Genomic DNA, 17,188 nt, shown 5'->3' with positions numbered 1-17,188 from the left:
ATTTTTCAATTTGTATTAAATTATTATCAATTTTTGGAAAGAGAAAATTTTACAATTGAAGTGAAACTATTTTCATATTTAATAATTTGAGAAAAGATGAAAATTCTATTTATTTCCTCTCAATAATAAAGAACTTTTTGTAGTTTTAAAATTTCTGTGGATATTAACTTTTGACAAAATCTCTGAAGTGACATGAAAAGCTTGCGGTAAATTCTAAAAATTAAAATCGGTATATAAAAAATCCCCTTCATTGTCTTAAGGTACTTATTTAAAAACAAAAAAATATCATTGAATATTTCTTTTGTAAAATGTAAAACCATGTTTTTATCAAAAAAGTTTCATCAACAATACAAGAGTATGAGAATAAAAAGTATTTGTTTTCAATTTAAAAAAAATAAGCACGTTAAAAATATTCTTTCTTAAAAAAATATCACGAAAATACGCTTTAAAAAGGAAAACTGTATGAATACATATCCTGCCAATTCATACAAAATTGTACCATTTGTGCTATTTCGTATTTCAAAGGATTGTGACAAAATTTTGTATTTTCTATTTCCGAAATTTTTTCTTTATCAAAATGCCGATATTTTTTTGTGCAAAAAAAAGAAATAGGAACTTTTTCAGTCCAATATATTTTATTAATTTCTCCCCCTTAACCACACGACTCAAGTTTTTTTTGTCTCTTTTGTCTTTTCGCGGAAAGTACTGTTACAATGATTCTAGTCCCTAACTAAGCGTATGCAAATGATCTAGGTACGATTGCCTAATAAAAATGTATTTCCTCACTAAAAAAAAAAAAATTAAAATAAACCCTAGGACTAAACTTCGTTTCATTAACGCCGATCTTCTTTCGGCAAAATGACTATTTTGTGCTCAGATCTTTGATTTCATTGAGTATAGCATTAAACCCAACGGATTAGAATTTCAAGGAATTTCCACCTTGATTTCAAGAAAAAAAGAAAAAAGGTCTCTCTCTCTCCAAAAAAACAAAAAAATTTTTTTTAGAAAAATAGAAATTTTGAAGAAAAAAAAACACAAAGACTCTTTGGATAATGATAAAAATATTTTTAAAAAAATTCCCCCCGAAAAAAAAGGAAATAAAAACTTTTCTCATTCGCATTAAACTTGAACTTTCACCGGAAAAATAGAAATATAAGACGTGGAGAATGAAAATAATTCTCATAGAGAAAATGAGGGAAAAATAAGAATCTCGCATTTGATGAAATTGAATAATAATTAAGTTGCCTTTGCCCCAAAAAAATGTCGTTCAACTTGAGACGAATATCCCATCTCAGTCCCAAACAATTGTCTAAATTGTAGACGACATACAGTACATATCGTATGGATCGTCCATCACTTGCTGTGTGCTCTCGCGAAAATATCGTTGTATTATTGCGATAAAACGACGAATTATTCCCGAACGATGCATCGTCATTGTCGATGTGCTTAAAATTCCAGATTCCATTCTGGATCAGCTGGCAGGCATTTCACAATGCAGATTCTCTAACCATTCTAGTAAATAGGGCTCCATTATTGGCATCTGTCTTGTGCGTGCACTCTGTTTCTTCTAAGGAAAAAAAATTGCAAAATTTTATTAACATTTGTCAATTCATTTCTACGTAATTTTTTCAAAATAATTCATTAAATTTATTCTTTATGAAAAAAATAATTGCTATAAAATAAAATTCATATCACGTATTTATTTTATGTAATTTATTTATTTACCTAGGATATTAATAATAAAATTAAATAAAAAGATTTATTTGGCAGTTTTCAGTAAATTATTTTAAAAATTATGTTTTTTAACTTGACCTTCAATTTATTCAAAATTAAAAAAAGAAACTCTTCTTTCTTATATTAATAATCTTTTTTTTCAGAAATCTGTTCGCATTTGGAAGTTAGTTGTTTTTTTTGCATTTTTGTTTCCTAATTTTTTTATAACTTTTCTTATTAAATGTTTTTAAACTTTAATAATAACAAATATTGTTTTTAATTAAAAATCATAATTTAATTTGTAAATTTATTTTAACATTCTAAAACATTCTTTAACATTAAATTCTAAATAGTTAGGTACTTATAAATTATTGTAGAAAAACTACTCTTTATTAATCAAAAATAAATGTTATTTATTCTATAAGAAAAATTGCACCTTATTTACTTTAATGTCTCGTTCTATGTAGAATTATAAAAATAATTTTTAGAAATGCCATATAATTTCTATGCTCAATAGTCCAAATTTTTTACAATTCAGATTTATAGAATAAGTTTTTTGACACTATTTTTGCAAGAAAAATTCAAAAATTATTTTATTTTCTATAATTTTGTGGTGAATTTTTTTTTAATTTTAAGAAATAACATTTTTGTTAACAAAATTTTATCATTCCTGGAACTTTTATTATTATAAAACTGAAATAATTTAATTCTTGCATAGAAGTTTATAAAAATTTTTGATCATATTAAATTATTTTAAAAAACTTTATTAAAATTTTTAAAAAAATATTAAATTTTTTGAAAAAATTATTAAAATTGCATTGAAAAAAATTTAATTGTTCTAAAGAAATTTATCAAAATTTTTAACAATATTTGAATTCTTCACAAGTAATTGAATTCGTATAAAGAATTTTGTTAAAATTTTTGACAATAATTAAATTCTTTAGAGAAAATTTATGAAAATTGCAGTGAAAACAAATGAAATCCTGCAAAAAATTTTACTATTTATGAGTAATTTAATTAAAATTGTATTGAAAATAATTCAGTTTCTGCGAAGTATTCTTTTAACTTTTTAGAATAATTGCATTCTTCCCAAAAATGTTATTTTAATCGATTTAAAAATAATTTAATTCTTATAAAGAATTTTTTCATAATTTTTAAAAATAATTGAATTATTTTGATTAATTTTATGAAAATTGAATTGAAAATAAATGAAGTCCTGCAAAGAACTTTACTATGTATTTATAAAAATAATTGACTTTTGTTTCAAAATTGTTATTAAATTGATTTGAAATTACAAAATGAAATTGTTATTGGAATTTTTTGAAAATAATTAAATTTTTTCGAGAAAATTTATGAAAATTGTAGTAAATATAATTTAATTTCTACAATTGCTATTGCAAATAATAATATTAAATTAAAAATTTAATAAAAAGATTTTATTACAATTTTTTAATAATTTATTAAAAAATATTTCAATAATTCTTTTTTTATTTGGCTTTCAACTTATTAAGAATTAAAAAAAGAAAAAAAAGGTTTAATAAAATAAATTGCATCCGATTCGATAAAAATTCTATTAAAAATGTTTTCGATATGAACATTCGGATAGATAAAAATTGTGATATTAAAAAAAAGATACCATATTCTCAATAAATAGTAAATAATTCCATCCAATTAATTTCTCTTCATTGGAAATGATGTCAAATGAAAATTTATTAAACTAGAGAATCAGTTCTATAAAAGTTCGCTTGAAAAGAAATTCTATTAAATATGAATACAATAAAGCAACAAATTTTCGATAATAGAAGTATATAATTTTTATTAATAAAGTTTTTAACTTTAGTAATATTAAATTTAGAATAATAATTATAAATTTATATTAATAATATTAAATCTATATATTAATAATTTTTAATTTATAATTATAATTATTATACATTAATAAATGCAATTTCTACTGAAAAATAATTCAAATGTTGAATTATTTTCATTGTAAAATTAAGATAAATAATGTGAATTATTAGCCTACCAACTAAAAAAAGTAGATAGAATAAATATTTACAGTTAAATTAATTACATATTTAAAGAAAATTGTAAATTAACTTAATTGAATTTTGTCAACTGTTGAAATAAGCTTTTCTCAACATTTCAACTTTAAAATTAAAGTACAAATAGCCAGCAAGGACATTGAGTGACATATAATGGAATAGCTATTCAGCATTTAATTACCACTATAGAAATTCTGGTAAAAAATTTAATTACCTTCGAACATAGAACAAATAATACCTATCAGGTAATTTTCATTTAGTACAATTTATAATTAATAAAATTTTCAGTTGGTAGAATTAATATTAAACAGAATTTTCATGAAATAGAAATTTTATTTAAATGATTTTCTAATTATTCGAATATTTTAAACAATTTTTATTTATAAATTTTTCTTATAAACAATTTTTTAATCAAGTGAATTTTCTTTTAGTAGAAATTTTATTGAAATGAATGTTCATGGAAAGGAAATTTCTATCTATTAGAATTTTTATCATTTTTGTCTATTCAAATTCTTAGAAAAGACAATATTTTTATTGAAGCAAATTTTCATTTAGTAGAATTTCAAAAAGCAGAATAAAAAAAAATTTATCAGATTAAAGAAATAAAGAAATAAATATTATAAAATATGAAAATATCTTCTCAACTTTGAAAATATTTCTCGTTTAGCATTTTTTTCTCTTTCCTTTTTCTTCATTATTATAATCACAATTTATCAGAGAGAAATTTTGCCATGCATAAAAAGTTCTTTTTTTCCAAATTCAATTTTCCGTTTAAATTGCATTTGATGTGAGTAACTAAGAGTTTGATGAAAGGTGTGGCGAAGAAAATCATTTTCAAAAGTTTTAATTACCTTTCTCCTAAAGGGGAAGCAGCCTCTATTCTCATTATTGGGTGGAGAATGGTTTATCAGTAAATCAAGAGTGGGTGCATTGTTTAAACCAAGTACGTTAAGTTCCTTGAAACACTCCGTCTCTATCATCTGAAAAAAAGATGAGAAAAAAAATTAAGAATTATGCAACCACATTACACACGGCAAGTGGATAGGGTTTTATAAAAAAAGAAAATAAGAAGAAAAAAAAAGATTGACTTTATTCGTCGTTTGAAACTTCTTAAATTCCTATCAGAAATCAAAGGCAAGCGCTTCACGATACTCAAACGAGAGACCTGCATCTTTTTTATTCAACAGAGGATAAAATTTGTTTAACTTCTTCGAAAGTTATACGACTTCTAGTTTTCATCACCTTTTTTATTTACGTGCATTTTTTCTGCTTGTAAAATTATTATCAAAGAGAAAATTATCCAAAAAACTAAACAAAAAATAATTGTCAGAAAATTATTTAATTGAGATATATAATACTTATGATATTATAATAGAGAAAAATTCAACGATTAAACAAACTTACCTGTAAGTGATGTTCAATCGAGATTATGCAAGTAGATCTCGTCCGAATAGATCAATTGTAGTAACGCTAGTTGCTTGATCCTTATCACAATTATTTTAAAGCTCGCGCCATTTCTCATCTCTAGAGGGCGTCCCGTCGAGTGCGTCGCTTTATCGCCATTACGCTTAATTTTTCAAATCGCTAAGGGTATCTTGGGGAGGGTGGGAGTGATCTATTCGGACGAGATCTACTTGCATAATCTCGATTGAACATCACTTACAGGTAAGTTTGTTTAATCGTTGAATTATGCTACGTGATCTCGTCCTCTAGATCAATTGTAGTTGTTTAAAGATAGAAGGCGATTTGAATTGGAGTGCAATTGTTTATATTGCAAATTTAACAATAGAGGTTACATCGAAAGTATGACAAAGATTTATTTTGAAATGTTAAGAACAGAACTTAAAAAATTATTTTCAGTATCGCGCAAAGGGCGGTTATAGAATTTCCCGAAGGTATTGGATTTTTCAGACCAGCCTGCAGTCTGTCTAATTACTTCAACGTTTACTCCCTTTCTTTTTGCAGACGAAACAGAAGCGTGTTTTACGCTGTATCCAGAGTAAGATAATGTATCGATGCCACTTTTCTCCATAATGTCCTTTACCCAGCGACTGATCGTTTGCGTTCCCGCTGGATGGTAAGGTTTTTTATAGGTCAAAATCAGTGAGTTCGCTTCTTTCGGCCTGATGTCCTTGGTTTTCTCCATATAAATTTGTAACAGAGTCGCAACGCAGAGTTCCGGTTGATCATTGAGGAAAGGGAAAAGTAACACTGGTTGAGTTTTCCCCAATTTGGAAGTTTTTATTCTGTCTGGGATGTAGATCTTTATTTCTTTTTCATATGTTTTAATATTTTCCAGTTTTATTTTGCATATTGTTTGAAGACGTTGGGCTGTAGCTAAGGCGATGAGAGTTACCAATTTCATTGAGAGATCTTTTAGTTTTAATTCTGTGTTTGGTCCAAGTTCTACGAGATATCGAAGAACTATATCCGGATCCCAAGTGTCCTGGTATTTTGCACTTGGTGGTTTCATCACCGAAAAACCCTTGAAGAAACGTTTTATAGCTGGATTATCGCCTAGTTCGTGATTCGAGATTAGTGAAATTGCAGATCGGTATGTGTTTAGTGTCCCATAGGTGTTTACAGATTCTGACATTTTTGATAGGAAACCGAGTACTTCTTGAACGGAAGCGTCGAACATTGATACGTTCTCTTTGTTGCAGTGTTCCCACCAGAGTCTGAGTGGTTTATTGTACTGCCTTATTGTTCCTTCTGATAGGGAAAGTAAAGCTACTGATATTGATTCCTCCGGGTATCCGTGTTGATGAAATGCTTGCCTGATAAAAGCCCTGCTACCAGGGTAAGCTGTTCCGCTAACGGGTGTGTCTCTCTAAAAGAAGAAACGAGTAGATTAGCATCTGGTTCAAAATAGATGGGTTCACTTATTAACATTGAGTTATACAGCGGAAACCAAGACTGTGTCGGCCAATAAGGTACAACTAGTACTCCCTCTGACTTGTCGATTATTATTTTTTGTAAACTACGAAGTATAACTGAGAACGGCGGAAATGCGTAAAATTTATATTCATTCCATTTTACTGTAAAAGCATCGACTGCACAGGAGTTCGGGTCCTGTTTCCAGGAAATAAATTTCTCACATTTATTGTTAGAACTAGAAGCGAATAAATCTATATTAAATTTACCAAAGGTACTTTCGAGTTTTTTGAACGCGTATGGAGCTAGCTCCCATTCCGTTTCCTTTGGTAAAATTCGCGATTCTTTGTCGGCTATTAAATTTTCGCGTGATGCAATATAAGACGCGAAAATCCATAGTTTGCGTTTCTCACACCACTGCCAAATCTGCTTACATAAACTACTGAGTTTAGGGTATTGAACGCTACCCATTTTGTTTATGTATGAGATTGCAGTGGTGTTATCGATTCGCAGTATGATATTTTGAGAACGTAGATCCTTAGCAAAACATTTTAATCCATAAAATGCAGCTAAAAGTTCTAGATAATTAATATGGTGTTTGCATTGATCAGCAGTCCACCAACCGTGTGTTCGATCATCCTTGGCGACTGCACCCCATCCGGTTAAGGATGCGTCAGAAAAAATTTCGAGTGAGAATTCGGAAGTTTTAATAGGGTAATTAGCTACGAATATATTGTCAATCCACCATTTTAAGTCAGGCAACAAAGTTTCGGGGAGGTTCATTTTACTTTCGAAATTTCCGTTTACTTTAATCAGCGATAAATACTTTTCTCTCTCTAAACTTTTTGTGTATAGGGTACCGTACTTTACAGCAGGACACGATGCTATTAATGAACCCAAAAATTGTGCTAATTCCCGAATTTTACAATTTTTCTTAAGATAAAATTCTTTTGCTTTTTTATAAATAGTTTCTTTCTTTTTCGTGGTTAATTCAATTATCATTTTTCGCGTGTCCCAATTAAATCCTAAGTATTTTACATTTTTCGACGGAATAATATTAGATTTCTCTAAGTTTACAATAAATCCTAAGTTTTGTAATAATTCTCGAGTCACTTCAATATTTTTGAGGCATTCCTCTTTTGTTTTACCCATTAGCAAAAAGTCGTCTAAATATACGACTGATAAGAGTGAACGCGATCTTAAATTTTCTACCACCGGTTTCATAAGTTTTGTGAATATGAAAGGGGCCGTGCATAGCCCGAAAGGCACGCAATTAAATTCATAATAGTTGCCTTTAAACATAAATCTTAAATATTTTTTATACGGGGTGGCTACCGGAATTAATAAAAAGGCATCTGTTAGATCTAGAGTTGCCATGAAAGCTCCGTCAAATAAGATTCTCGCAACAGTTTTTCTATCCTCTAGCTTAAAGTGAAGAGGGTCGAGAAATTTGTTTAAATTTTTTAAATTTAGAATAAATCTTTTTTCTCCGCTAGACTTTTCAGCTAGAAAATATCTGGATAAAAATTGATTTTTGACAGGTAAACATATTGACACCGCCCCTTTTTTAATTAATTTTTCAATTGCTTTATTGTACTCTATTTCCTCTTGTGCCGAATACGATTGCTCCATGGGAGTGTCGACTTGTTGAGGTTTGGATATGAAAGGAATTTCATAACCTGTGACATATTGCAAAATTAAGGGGTCAGATGTCAGTTTTACCCAATTCGAGACGAACAGTCTTAGTCTCCCTGCGATAATACTTACTTGACTTATTGACGAGATTTCTCGTATGGGCGATTCCGTTGATATCTCTGTTGTCCTCCCTGGCGAGTCTCCTTGGTGCTCCTTTTGGGGGGACCCTTGAAGTTTAAAGGCCTTGTATTTGGTCCCTTTTGAAATATCCTTTTCTTGTAATTGTCACTAGTTGTTTTCGTTGGCTGCTTTACAAGTTCCCTGCTGGACTTTTCTGCAGATTTTGCCGCCATAAGTTTTTCTGTAAATTTTTCACCATAAAGCAGAGTATCTACTTCGCAATCTTCCGCTACTTTTCTCACAAGCAAGCTCATTCCAGGAGTGATGAATGATCGGCGAGTCATTGACTGCCCGTAGTGTAAGTCGGTAAATAATCTACCTGCATCTGCCATGAGACTAATCAGGAGAGATGCGTCAATTTCGGTCAGTGGTTTTTCCAGTACTAAAGTCAAAGCCATTCCAAGTGCTGTCGTGGCAGCGCTTAATTGATTTTGAGAAAGCACTTGGTAATTATCCTTTTTCAGAGGTATATCTTTCATTGCAGATTTTATTTCGGCATTGACTGTCACAGCCTTTAACGTTTTGAGGTTATTGGCAGTCGGGTACTTCGTAATAAGTTCCTTTTTTGTCTCCTTGGGAAGACCTTTAGCTAAGATTTTTTGCCAAACCTCAGTTAATTTGAGATTGAGATCTGGGCCGGGTTGATTATTTTCATTTATATCTCCCAGAAGATTTAAGGTGTCAATGTCTAAAGGCGGATTTTCTATTTCCGACTCTTTTCGTGTACTTTCGGAAGTGTTCGTGTTTTCAGGTGATAGAGATCTGAGTCGTTTTCGTGTGTGTTCGGAAGAGTTTGTACGTTCATGTGAACGGGATCTGCGTCGTTTTCGTGACGCTTGACTTGAGCTTGAGCTACTGTACGATGATTCTGATGACGAGGACGATGATGAGGACGAGGAGGATGATGACGAAGACGAGGAGGAAGGAGAACGATATCGACGACGACTATGGCGTGACGCGCCTCGCAGGTCACGCTCACCGCCATTATTGTCATCTCTTGATCTTTTGTTTGAATTTTCTTCGTTTCTATTATTTGATGTGGACCGACTATGGCGTGACGTGCCTCGCAGGTCACGCTCGTCGCCACTATAGTCGTCTCTTGAACTTTGTTTCATTCTTTTATCAATTGATGAGGACCGTGAACTGTCACGACTGTGGCGTGACGCGCCTCGCAGGTTACGCTCGCCGCCAACGTTGTCGTCTCTTGATCGTTTATTTGAATTTTCTTTCGTTCTATTACTAATTGATATAGACTGTGAACGGTCACGACTATGACGTGACGCGCCTCGCAGGTCACGCTCGTCGTCATTTTTGCCGTAAGAATGCTTAGAACCTTTGTGTTCTGAATGTGATTTTTTCTTTTTCTCTTTGCTCTGTAGACGGTCTATTTTCTTGTAATACTTATCTATTTTGGATTCCTTTTTACTCTTCCGAGACTTTTTTGATCTTTTTGATTTCTTTTTATCACGACTCATTGTTTAAACTCTTGAATTTGTTAGATTTTCACTCGCGAACGTGTGTGAAGGATCGCACAAAAAAGCGTAATGGCGATAAAGCGACGCACTCGACGGGACGCCCTCTAGAGATGAGAAATGGCGCGAGCTTTAAAATAATTGTGATAAGGATCAAGCAACTAGCGTTACTACAATTGATCTAGAGGACGAGATCACGTAGCATAATCACAATCACAGTTCATTACAGAAATAAAATTTATATTTAAAAGATTAAAGATTAAACGAATTTTCTCCAAAAAATGATTATTATATATAATAATCGTCGTGATTCCAGATTTCCGGATCTCTGTCCACACTTGAAGTTAGTTATGGTTATTTTTTTGTTTTTTATACGTAAGTTTCCTTTCCGTTAGTAAATTATCTGCATTCATTTGTTTATTTTGAAAATTAATTTTTGTGGGTTAAGTATTAGCATTTTTTATATTTTTAAATGGCAAATTTTTCAATGTTTATGTTATTATTGTGCAGTGCTGACAGATTGGAAGAAATATAGTAAAAACTTGAAGATTGTTTGAAAATTTTGTGAAGGCTGTGTATATATCAAGTAATAATGAAAATATTTATAAACATTTAAATAATATAAATAAACCATTTTTTAAAGATAAATTATAATTTTTGTTCTTTAAGTTTTTATGATTATAATAATAAATGTAATAATTATTAATTACTAAAGTAATTGTTACTGCTCCATTTACTATTTTGCAAATCAAAAAATGTTATATTTTCAAATATAAACATTAATTTTTTAATTTCAGATTAACTACATAATTAACTATTCTTGTTTATTATTTTCAAAAATGTTAATAACAGTTTTCGAAAGAATTAAATTATTTTAAAAAAATTTTTTATAAAAATCAAATGACTAATTATTTCCAAATTTTTCAATAAAAACTTTGCAAGAATTTAGTCATTTTCAGTGCATTAATTTTTAAAATTAAAAACATTGAAAACTTTTACTTTCAAATTGCGAACAGATTCAAACACAGCAATATTAATTTATTTCTTTATAATTCTTTGTGAAATTTAATTTCATTTATCATATTCTAGAAAAAATTATAACCAAAATCTGAAGAAAGTTTTTTGACTAATTATCAGGGTTCCTACAGAATCTGGAAATCATGGAAATCATGGAAATGGTATGGAATTTCTAAAAGCTTCTGGAAATCAGGGAAATCATGGAAAAGGCCTGAAATTTTTAAAATTTTCTAAATTTTTTCTGTTTTTCATTTTTTCTCTTGAATAGAAATTCAAATAATAATAAAGCTAAATGGCATAAAAGAGAAGAAAAAATGTTAAATTTTAAGAAATTCGATTTTTCGGATTTTTGATAATTTTTAATAACTTTTGATTTTTTAGCACAGAGTCGAGACTATTAAATAAGTAAAGTATTTTCCAAGAGCACAAAAATATTGAATTTAAATGCCATAAAAGAGAGGAAAAAATGTTGAATTTTAAGAAATTCGGATTTTTTAATTTATTTGATAATTTTCGATAATTTTAGATTTTTACCAAAGAGTCGAGACTATTTAAAAAGTAAAGTATTTTCCAAAAGCACAAAAATAATGAAGTTAAATTCCATAAAAGAGAGGAAAAAATGTTGAATTTTAAGAAATTCGGATTTTTGAATTTTTGATAATTTTTGATAATTTTAGATTTTTTACCAATGATTCGAGACAATTTAATAAGTAAAGTATTTTCCAAGAGCCCAAAAATAATGAAGCTGAATCCCATAAAAGAGAGGAAAAAATGTTGAATTTTAAGAAATTCGGTTTTGCAAATTTTTTACCAAAGAGTCGAGATTATTTCATAAGTAAAGTGTTTGTAAAGAGCCCAAAAATAATGAAGCTAAATCCCATAAAAGAGAAGAAGAAATGTTGAATTTTAAAAAAATCGGTTTTTCGAATTTTTGATAAATTTTGATAATTTTAGAATTTTTACCAAAGGGTGGAGACTATTAAATAAGTAAAGTGTTTTAAAAGAGCCCAAAAATAGTGAAATTAGATTTAAAATTCCACTGTAATTTCGTAAAAATTTGACCTGGAAATCATGGAAAAGGTATGGAATTTTAAATTCGGATTTCTGTAGGAATCCTGTAATTTAAAGATTTCTGAAGATAAATATGAAAATTCTGAAGATTTATCGTTTTAATCATCTGGCAGTACTGTTATTGTGTTTGATTCAATTTTTAGCTTTACAACTATCATTTACTCTAAAGGTAAATACTTTTCTATAATTTAATGTTAACATTATTTTAATATATTGAAAAAAGTTATTTAAATTTCTTAATTTAGAATATTTAGTTTTTTAACTTTTTAATAATTTTTTAACTTGCAAAACTCTAAATAATGTAATTGTTAAAAATATAATATTCATTTTTCATAATTTAAAATTATTAATTACATATTTTCATAATAATTTAAAATAATTACTATATTATTAAAGACTACAACATACATTTAAATTATCAAAGTATATTTTATAAAATAGTAATTTAATACAAGTTTTATTTTTATATTTTTTATTACATAAAAATATTGTCTAATATCTTGTTTATTTTATAAACTTTTAACAAGTCTTAATTTTCATATTATGTTTTTAATTAATACGTGATTTATAGAATATTAAAAAAATCAATGAAAATATATTGTCAATTTTTTCAATTAAAAATATATTACATCAAATATCTATTCCCAATATTTAAATAATGTTAACATTAAATTATGGACATATACCTGCCGAGTAAATAATAATTATAAAGTTAAAAATTCAATTAAACAACCAATATATAGAATTAAAATTTAGGGGCTATCATACGCCTAAAATTTATCTGAAATTTTTTTTTCTTTGTTTCTAAAAATGAATTTAGAATATTTTTTTTATGCTTCATTATAATATTATATTACATCTTGTAATTAAATAATTATTGCAAGCAGTTGCAAGTTATAGTTAGTATTTATACTATAGATATTTTGTTTTCCAAAGAAATTAGAATTAAAGGTTGCTTAACTTTATCATTTTTTAATTAATTTAATTTTTTGCAGTTATGGTAGTTTCAAAAGAAACGGAATTTTTTGTTTAAAAAGCTAAATAAATAATTATTTTTTTAATTTTTGGAATAATTAAAATTTTTGTAATCAAAATTATTTTGAAAATAAAAGTATAAAATATGTAACAATTTTTGCGAGATTCAATTTTCTTCGTACAACATGAAAGTTTAACAAAAGTAATTTTTTTGTTTACAAAATTTATAGGATGCACTTAAAAATCGTTTCTAATGCGTTAAATTTGACATTAAAATTTAGAAATTCAAAATAGAACTTCCATTTGTCTGACTTTCTTCTAATTTATGGGATTCAGTGATTTCTGGGGTGAATTTGGTAAAGTTCTAAAATGATTAATTTCTATGTTGAATTCGTTATTTTGAATTTAGAAAATCTGATGTTAATTTAATTCTTTTTTCGTTATGTACGACAAAAAATATTTACCTGGATATACTACAGATTTCACTTTATTAGTGAAATTTTTCAGTGCTTCAATTATAATACTTTCGCTATTCTAGAGAAACATATCGCTGTTTCAAGTAAAGCTTTTTTCAGTGTGTAATAATTATTATTTCTTTAAAAACTATATTTAAATTAAAATGTCTTTATATTGTTTAAAATAAGCAATGTAAAAGATAAAATTTGCTCAAAAAATAATTTTTCACCTCCTGCTGATTACCGGCTGTGGCTATTTTTTTATTAATTGTGAATTAAATTAATTTTTATGACCCAGATACTAATTGGAATTGTTCTAGCCATAGTTCAGGTCCAGTAATGAAAATTCTATTTAAATTGAGACCATTAAGTGAAAGTATTTGAATTTAAAAAAAAAATTAGAAGTTCGAAGTTGTTAAATTTTTTTTGTAAACTTTAAAGTTTCAAAATAATATAAAATGAAAATTTAATTCTCTATAATTGTTAACTTTTTCCACTTTTAATTATTTCAAACTTTTTGTTAGGTAATAATAATTATTTCTTTGAACATTTTTTTAAATAAAATGAAGTTTAATAATTGTTTAAAATAAGCAGTTTGATACAACATTCCCGCGCGCTTGCGCGCGGATAGTTTAGCTAGTAATGTAAATATTATATTTATTTATTTATTAAAATAAAATTCATATTTATACAGAGTAAATATTGAATTAATTTTATCCAAAAATCAATTACAATATAGAAATTATAATTATAATTATAGGAAAGGAATTTATCATTCGGTATTAATTATATTAAAGGAATCAAAAAGAAACTTTAAGTGAAAAATAATTCGGAGAGATTGTTAACTTCTTCCTTTAATATAATTACAATTGTTTATAAAAATTTTTTTAAATCAAAGAAATATTTTTTGAATCAAAAATCCTCTTTTTATTTGAAAGAAAAATTCATTTTGCATGAAAAAAATGGGTCTAAAACATTGATTTCTATAAATTAAAATATTGTTTTTATGGGTGTATAAGGAATATTATAAAAATGTTTGAAAATAATTAAATCAATTTGAAAAAATAGTTATTAAAAATTATCCAATTGATTCGAGAAATTTTAATAAAATTTTATAGGAAATAATTGAATTTCGAGCAAGAATTTTATTATTTTTGATTAAAGATTTAAAAAAAAACTTGAATACTTTTCATTAATTTTATCAAAATCCTACTGAAAATAAATTGAATTTTTGCGAAAAATTTTATTATTATTTATTTAACTTTTTTGATTCTCATGAAGAATATTTTACAAAAATTTTTGAAAACAATTGAATTCCTTCGAGAAACTTTATTAAAATTGTATCTAATGAAAATAATTGAAATCTTTCGAAGAATTTTATTAAAATTTTTGAAAATAATACTAATTAGTTAATAAGCTCGTAATTAATTTGCTAGTAAATAATATAAATTTATAAAAAAAAAATTAAAATTAAATTTTTAAAATTATCCAAACATTAATTATTACAGTTATTACATTAATTTTAATTAGGATGCGAAATATTGTATACGAAAAGGCTTGCCTCATTAACTTGTTCAATAAACTAAAAGCAATAATTACAATCATAATTGTTTGTGACAGTGCATATAAATAAATAAATAGAAAAAAAAAAAAACTAATTTTATTTTAAATATCTAAAATTTGTCGAAAAATTGCAACGGAGTAATAAATAATTTTTTGAATAAATTATGCTTGTCAAGAAGAATTTTGTAAAAATGTTTTCAAGTCTTTCTCCGAGAAGAGTGAAAGAGAGAGATAGAGAAGAAAAAAATTTATCGTAGTAAATAAATTGAATGTGACATGACATGATGTTACATTTAAAATGATAAGTAACTTTGTAATTCTCGTTGAGAGGTCAGGAATTTTTTTTATGTAGGTCAAATCCATTAAAACTGTCAGAGCAGCTACGATTAAATTCTCCATCTCTCTCTTCTTTTTATTTCAAAAAAAGTACCTCACCTCATTTTGCCAGGGAATAGATACACTTCCGGTATTGAACTTGCTGTAAAATGTATCATCCGTCGCGTCCAAATTGATACCCTTTACTGTCGAGAACTGCTCAATGTCCAAAACATCCTTAGCGTAAATTGCATGTGGCTAGAATAAAAAAACCAATACGTCACTCGCTTGTTCGCAATAATTAAATTAGTTAAAATTTGTTTTATTCGTTTAGTTTACAATTGGTATTTATTTATTTATTTTTAACAAAGTTATGGACAAATTTATTTTATAAAGATTACAAAATAAATAATAGAAATGATAAATTGAAAATTTAGAAACAAAAATAAAAGTATGTAAAGGTTAAATATAAATAAAAACAGTTTAATAATTTGATAAAAATTTATAAAAATAGTTTTAAAAAAACTTATAAACATAAATAAGAAAATTTAAAAATATACATAATTTTTTTTCTATAGGTACTTTAGTTTATAACAGGGTTGCCACAAAAATTTAATTTTGTTCTTCCCTGACTTTTCCCTGATTTACAGGCAAAATTTTGACTTTTTCCCTGATCCTAAAGAATATTCTGACTCTCTCTAAAAATAATTAGGTACTGAAAAAAAATTAATTCCATAGGAATTAAGATTTTCAAATTCAAACCCTATTTAAATTCAAATAAGAAAATATGATTATAAAACATGAAGATATCGATCACTCGGAGCAATCGGTATCTTCATATTTTATAATAATTAAAGATGACCAAAATGATAAAATCACTATTTCATATTATAAGAATATTGCTATTGTAACTTCTGCAAAATTATTTTCAATTCAATTATTTTTTTCTATAATTTTTAACTAAAATTCTTATTAAATTAATTATTTTTAATAATTTTTTAAAAAGTTTTTTAAGCATTTTCAAATCCATTTGTTCACAATTCAATTTTACAAAATTATTCGAAAATTCTTCAATTAAATATATATTAGAAAATAAAAACATCAAGAAATTTCAAAAGAATTGGAATCAAAATTTTTCAAAAAATAAGTTAAAAGCATGAAAAATTCAGATTTTCAAAGATTTTAATTTGAAACAATTTTTAAATTTAATTATATTTATAAAAATTTACGCTACAATGCTTTTAATATTCAATTATTATCTAAAATTTTAACTGAAATTAATTTTTAAATCAATTTTTATTAGAAAATTCTACGAAAATTCAATTATTTAAATACAAAAATAAATAAGTTATTAAATAATTTATTGTTTCTTAAAATTAAATTATCATAAAAAATTTTAGAAACAAATTTTTAAATAGTTAAATTCTTTTCACGAATTTTAATAAAATTTTTATAAGAATAATTATGTTTTTCGTGGAATTCGATTAAATTTGTTTTAAAAATAATTAAAATTCTGCAATGAGTTTTATAATTTATGAAAATAATTGAATTATTGTGAAAAAATTTGTAAATAATTGAATTCCTATGAAATTTTTATTATTTATGAAAATAATTAAATGTTTGGGTAGAATTTTATTAACATTTTTTTGAAATAATTGAATTCTATTGGAAAATTTGATTAAAATAGTAGATATTGAAAATCATTGAATTAAGGAAAATTTTTGAAAATAATTGAAATTTCAGGGAAGAATTATAACATTTATCATAATAATTGAATTCCTTCGAAGAATTGTAACTTCTCAAAAATTCTATTTTATTATTTTAGAAAATAATTCAATTATTGCGAAGAAATTTATAAAAAATTTATAAATAA

At 26.3% G+C, this 17,188-nt stretch overlaps 2 protein-coding genes across 4 annotated transcripts in view; both read right to left on the bottom strand.

Moving 5' to 3' along the window:
- Positions 1-257: 257 nt before the first annotated feature.
- LOC122513113 (G protein-coupled receptor kinase 5) overlaps positions 258-17,188 on the bottom strand; it is a 668,663-nt gene continuing 651,732 nt past the window's right edge. For all 3 annotated transcript variants that reach the window (XM_043629370.1, XM_043629369.1, XM_043629371.1), the window contains 3 exons: positions 15,436-15,573; positions 4,610-4,738; positions 258-1,567 (listed from right to left, as the gene is read on the bottom strand). In XM_043629370.1, coding sequence (XP_043485305.1) covers positions 1,472-1,567; positions 4,610-4,738; positions 15,436-15,573 — 363 coding nt within the window. In that variant the 3' untranslated portion in view covers positions 258-1,471. The remainder of the gene's footprint in view (positions 1,568-4,609; positions 4,739-15,435; positions 15,574-17,188) is intronic.
- LOC122513115 (uncharacterized protein DDB_G0271670-like) lies at positions 6,451-9,969 on the bottom strand. Its single transcript, XM_043629375.1, has 2 exons — positions 8,400-9,969; positions 6,451-6,588 (listed from the first exon to the last, which is right to left on the bottom strand). The coding sequence occupies exon 1, from the start codon at positions 9,920-9,922 to the stop codon at positions 8,405-8,407; it is 1,518 nt and encodes a 505-aa protein (XP_043485310.1). The 5' UTR covers positions 9,923-9,969; the 3' UTR covers positions 6,451-6,588; positions 8,400-8,404.

Source organism: Leptopilina heterotoma, unplaced genomic scaffold, assembly GCF_015476425.1.
Source record: "Leptopilina heterotoma isolate Lh14 unplaced genomic scaffold, ASM1547642v1 Lhet_134, whole genome shotgun sequence".
Lineage (NCBI taxonomy): Eukaryota > Metazoa > Arthropoda > Insecta > Hymenoptera > Figitidae > Leptopilina > Leptopilina heterotoma.
Note: the sequence above shows the minus strand (reverse complement) of the source record. Positions and strands in the feature narration are given on the sequence as shown.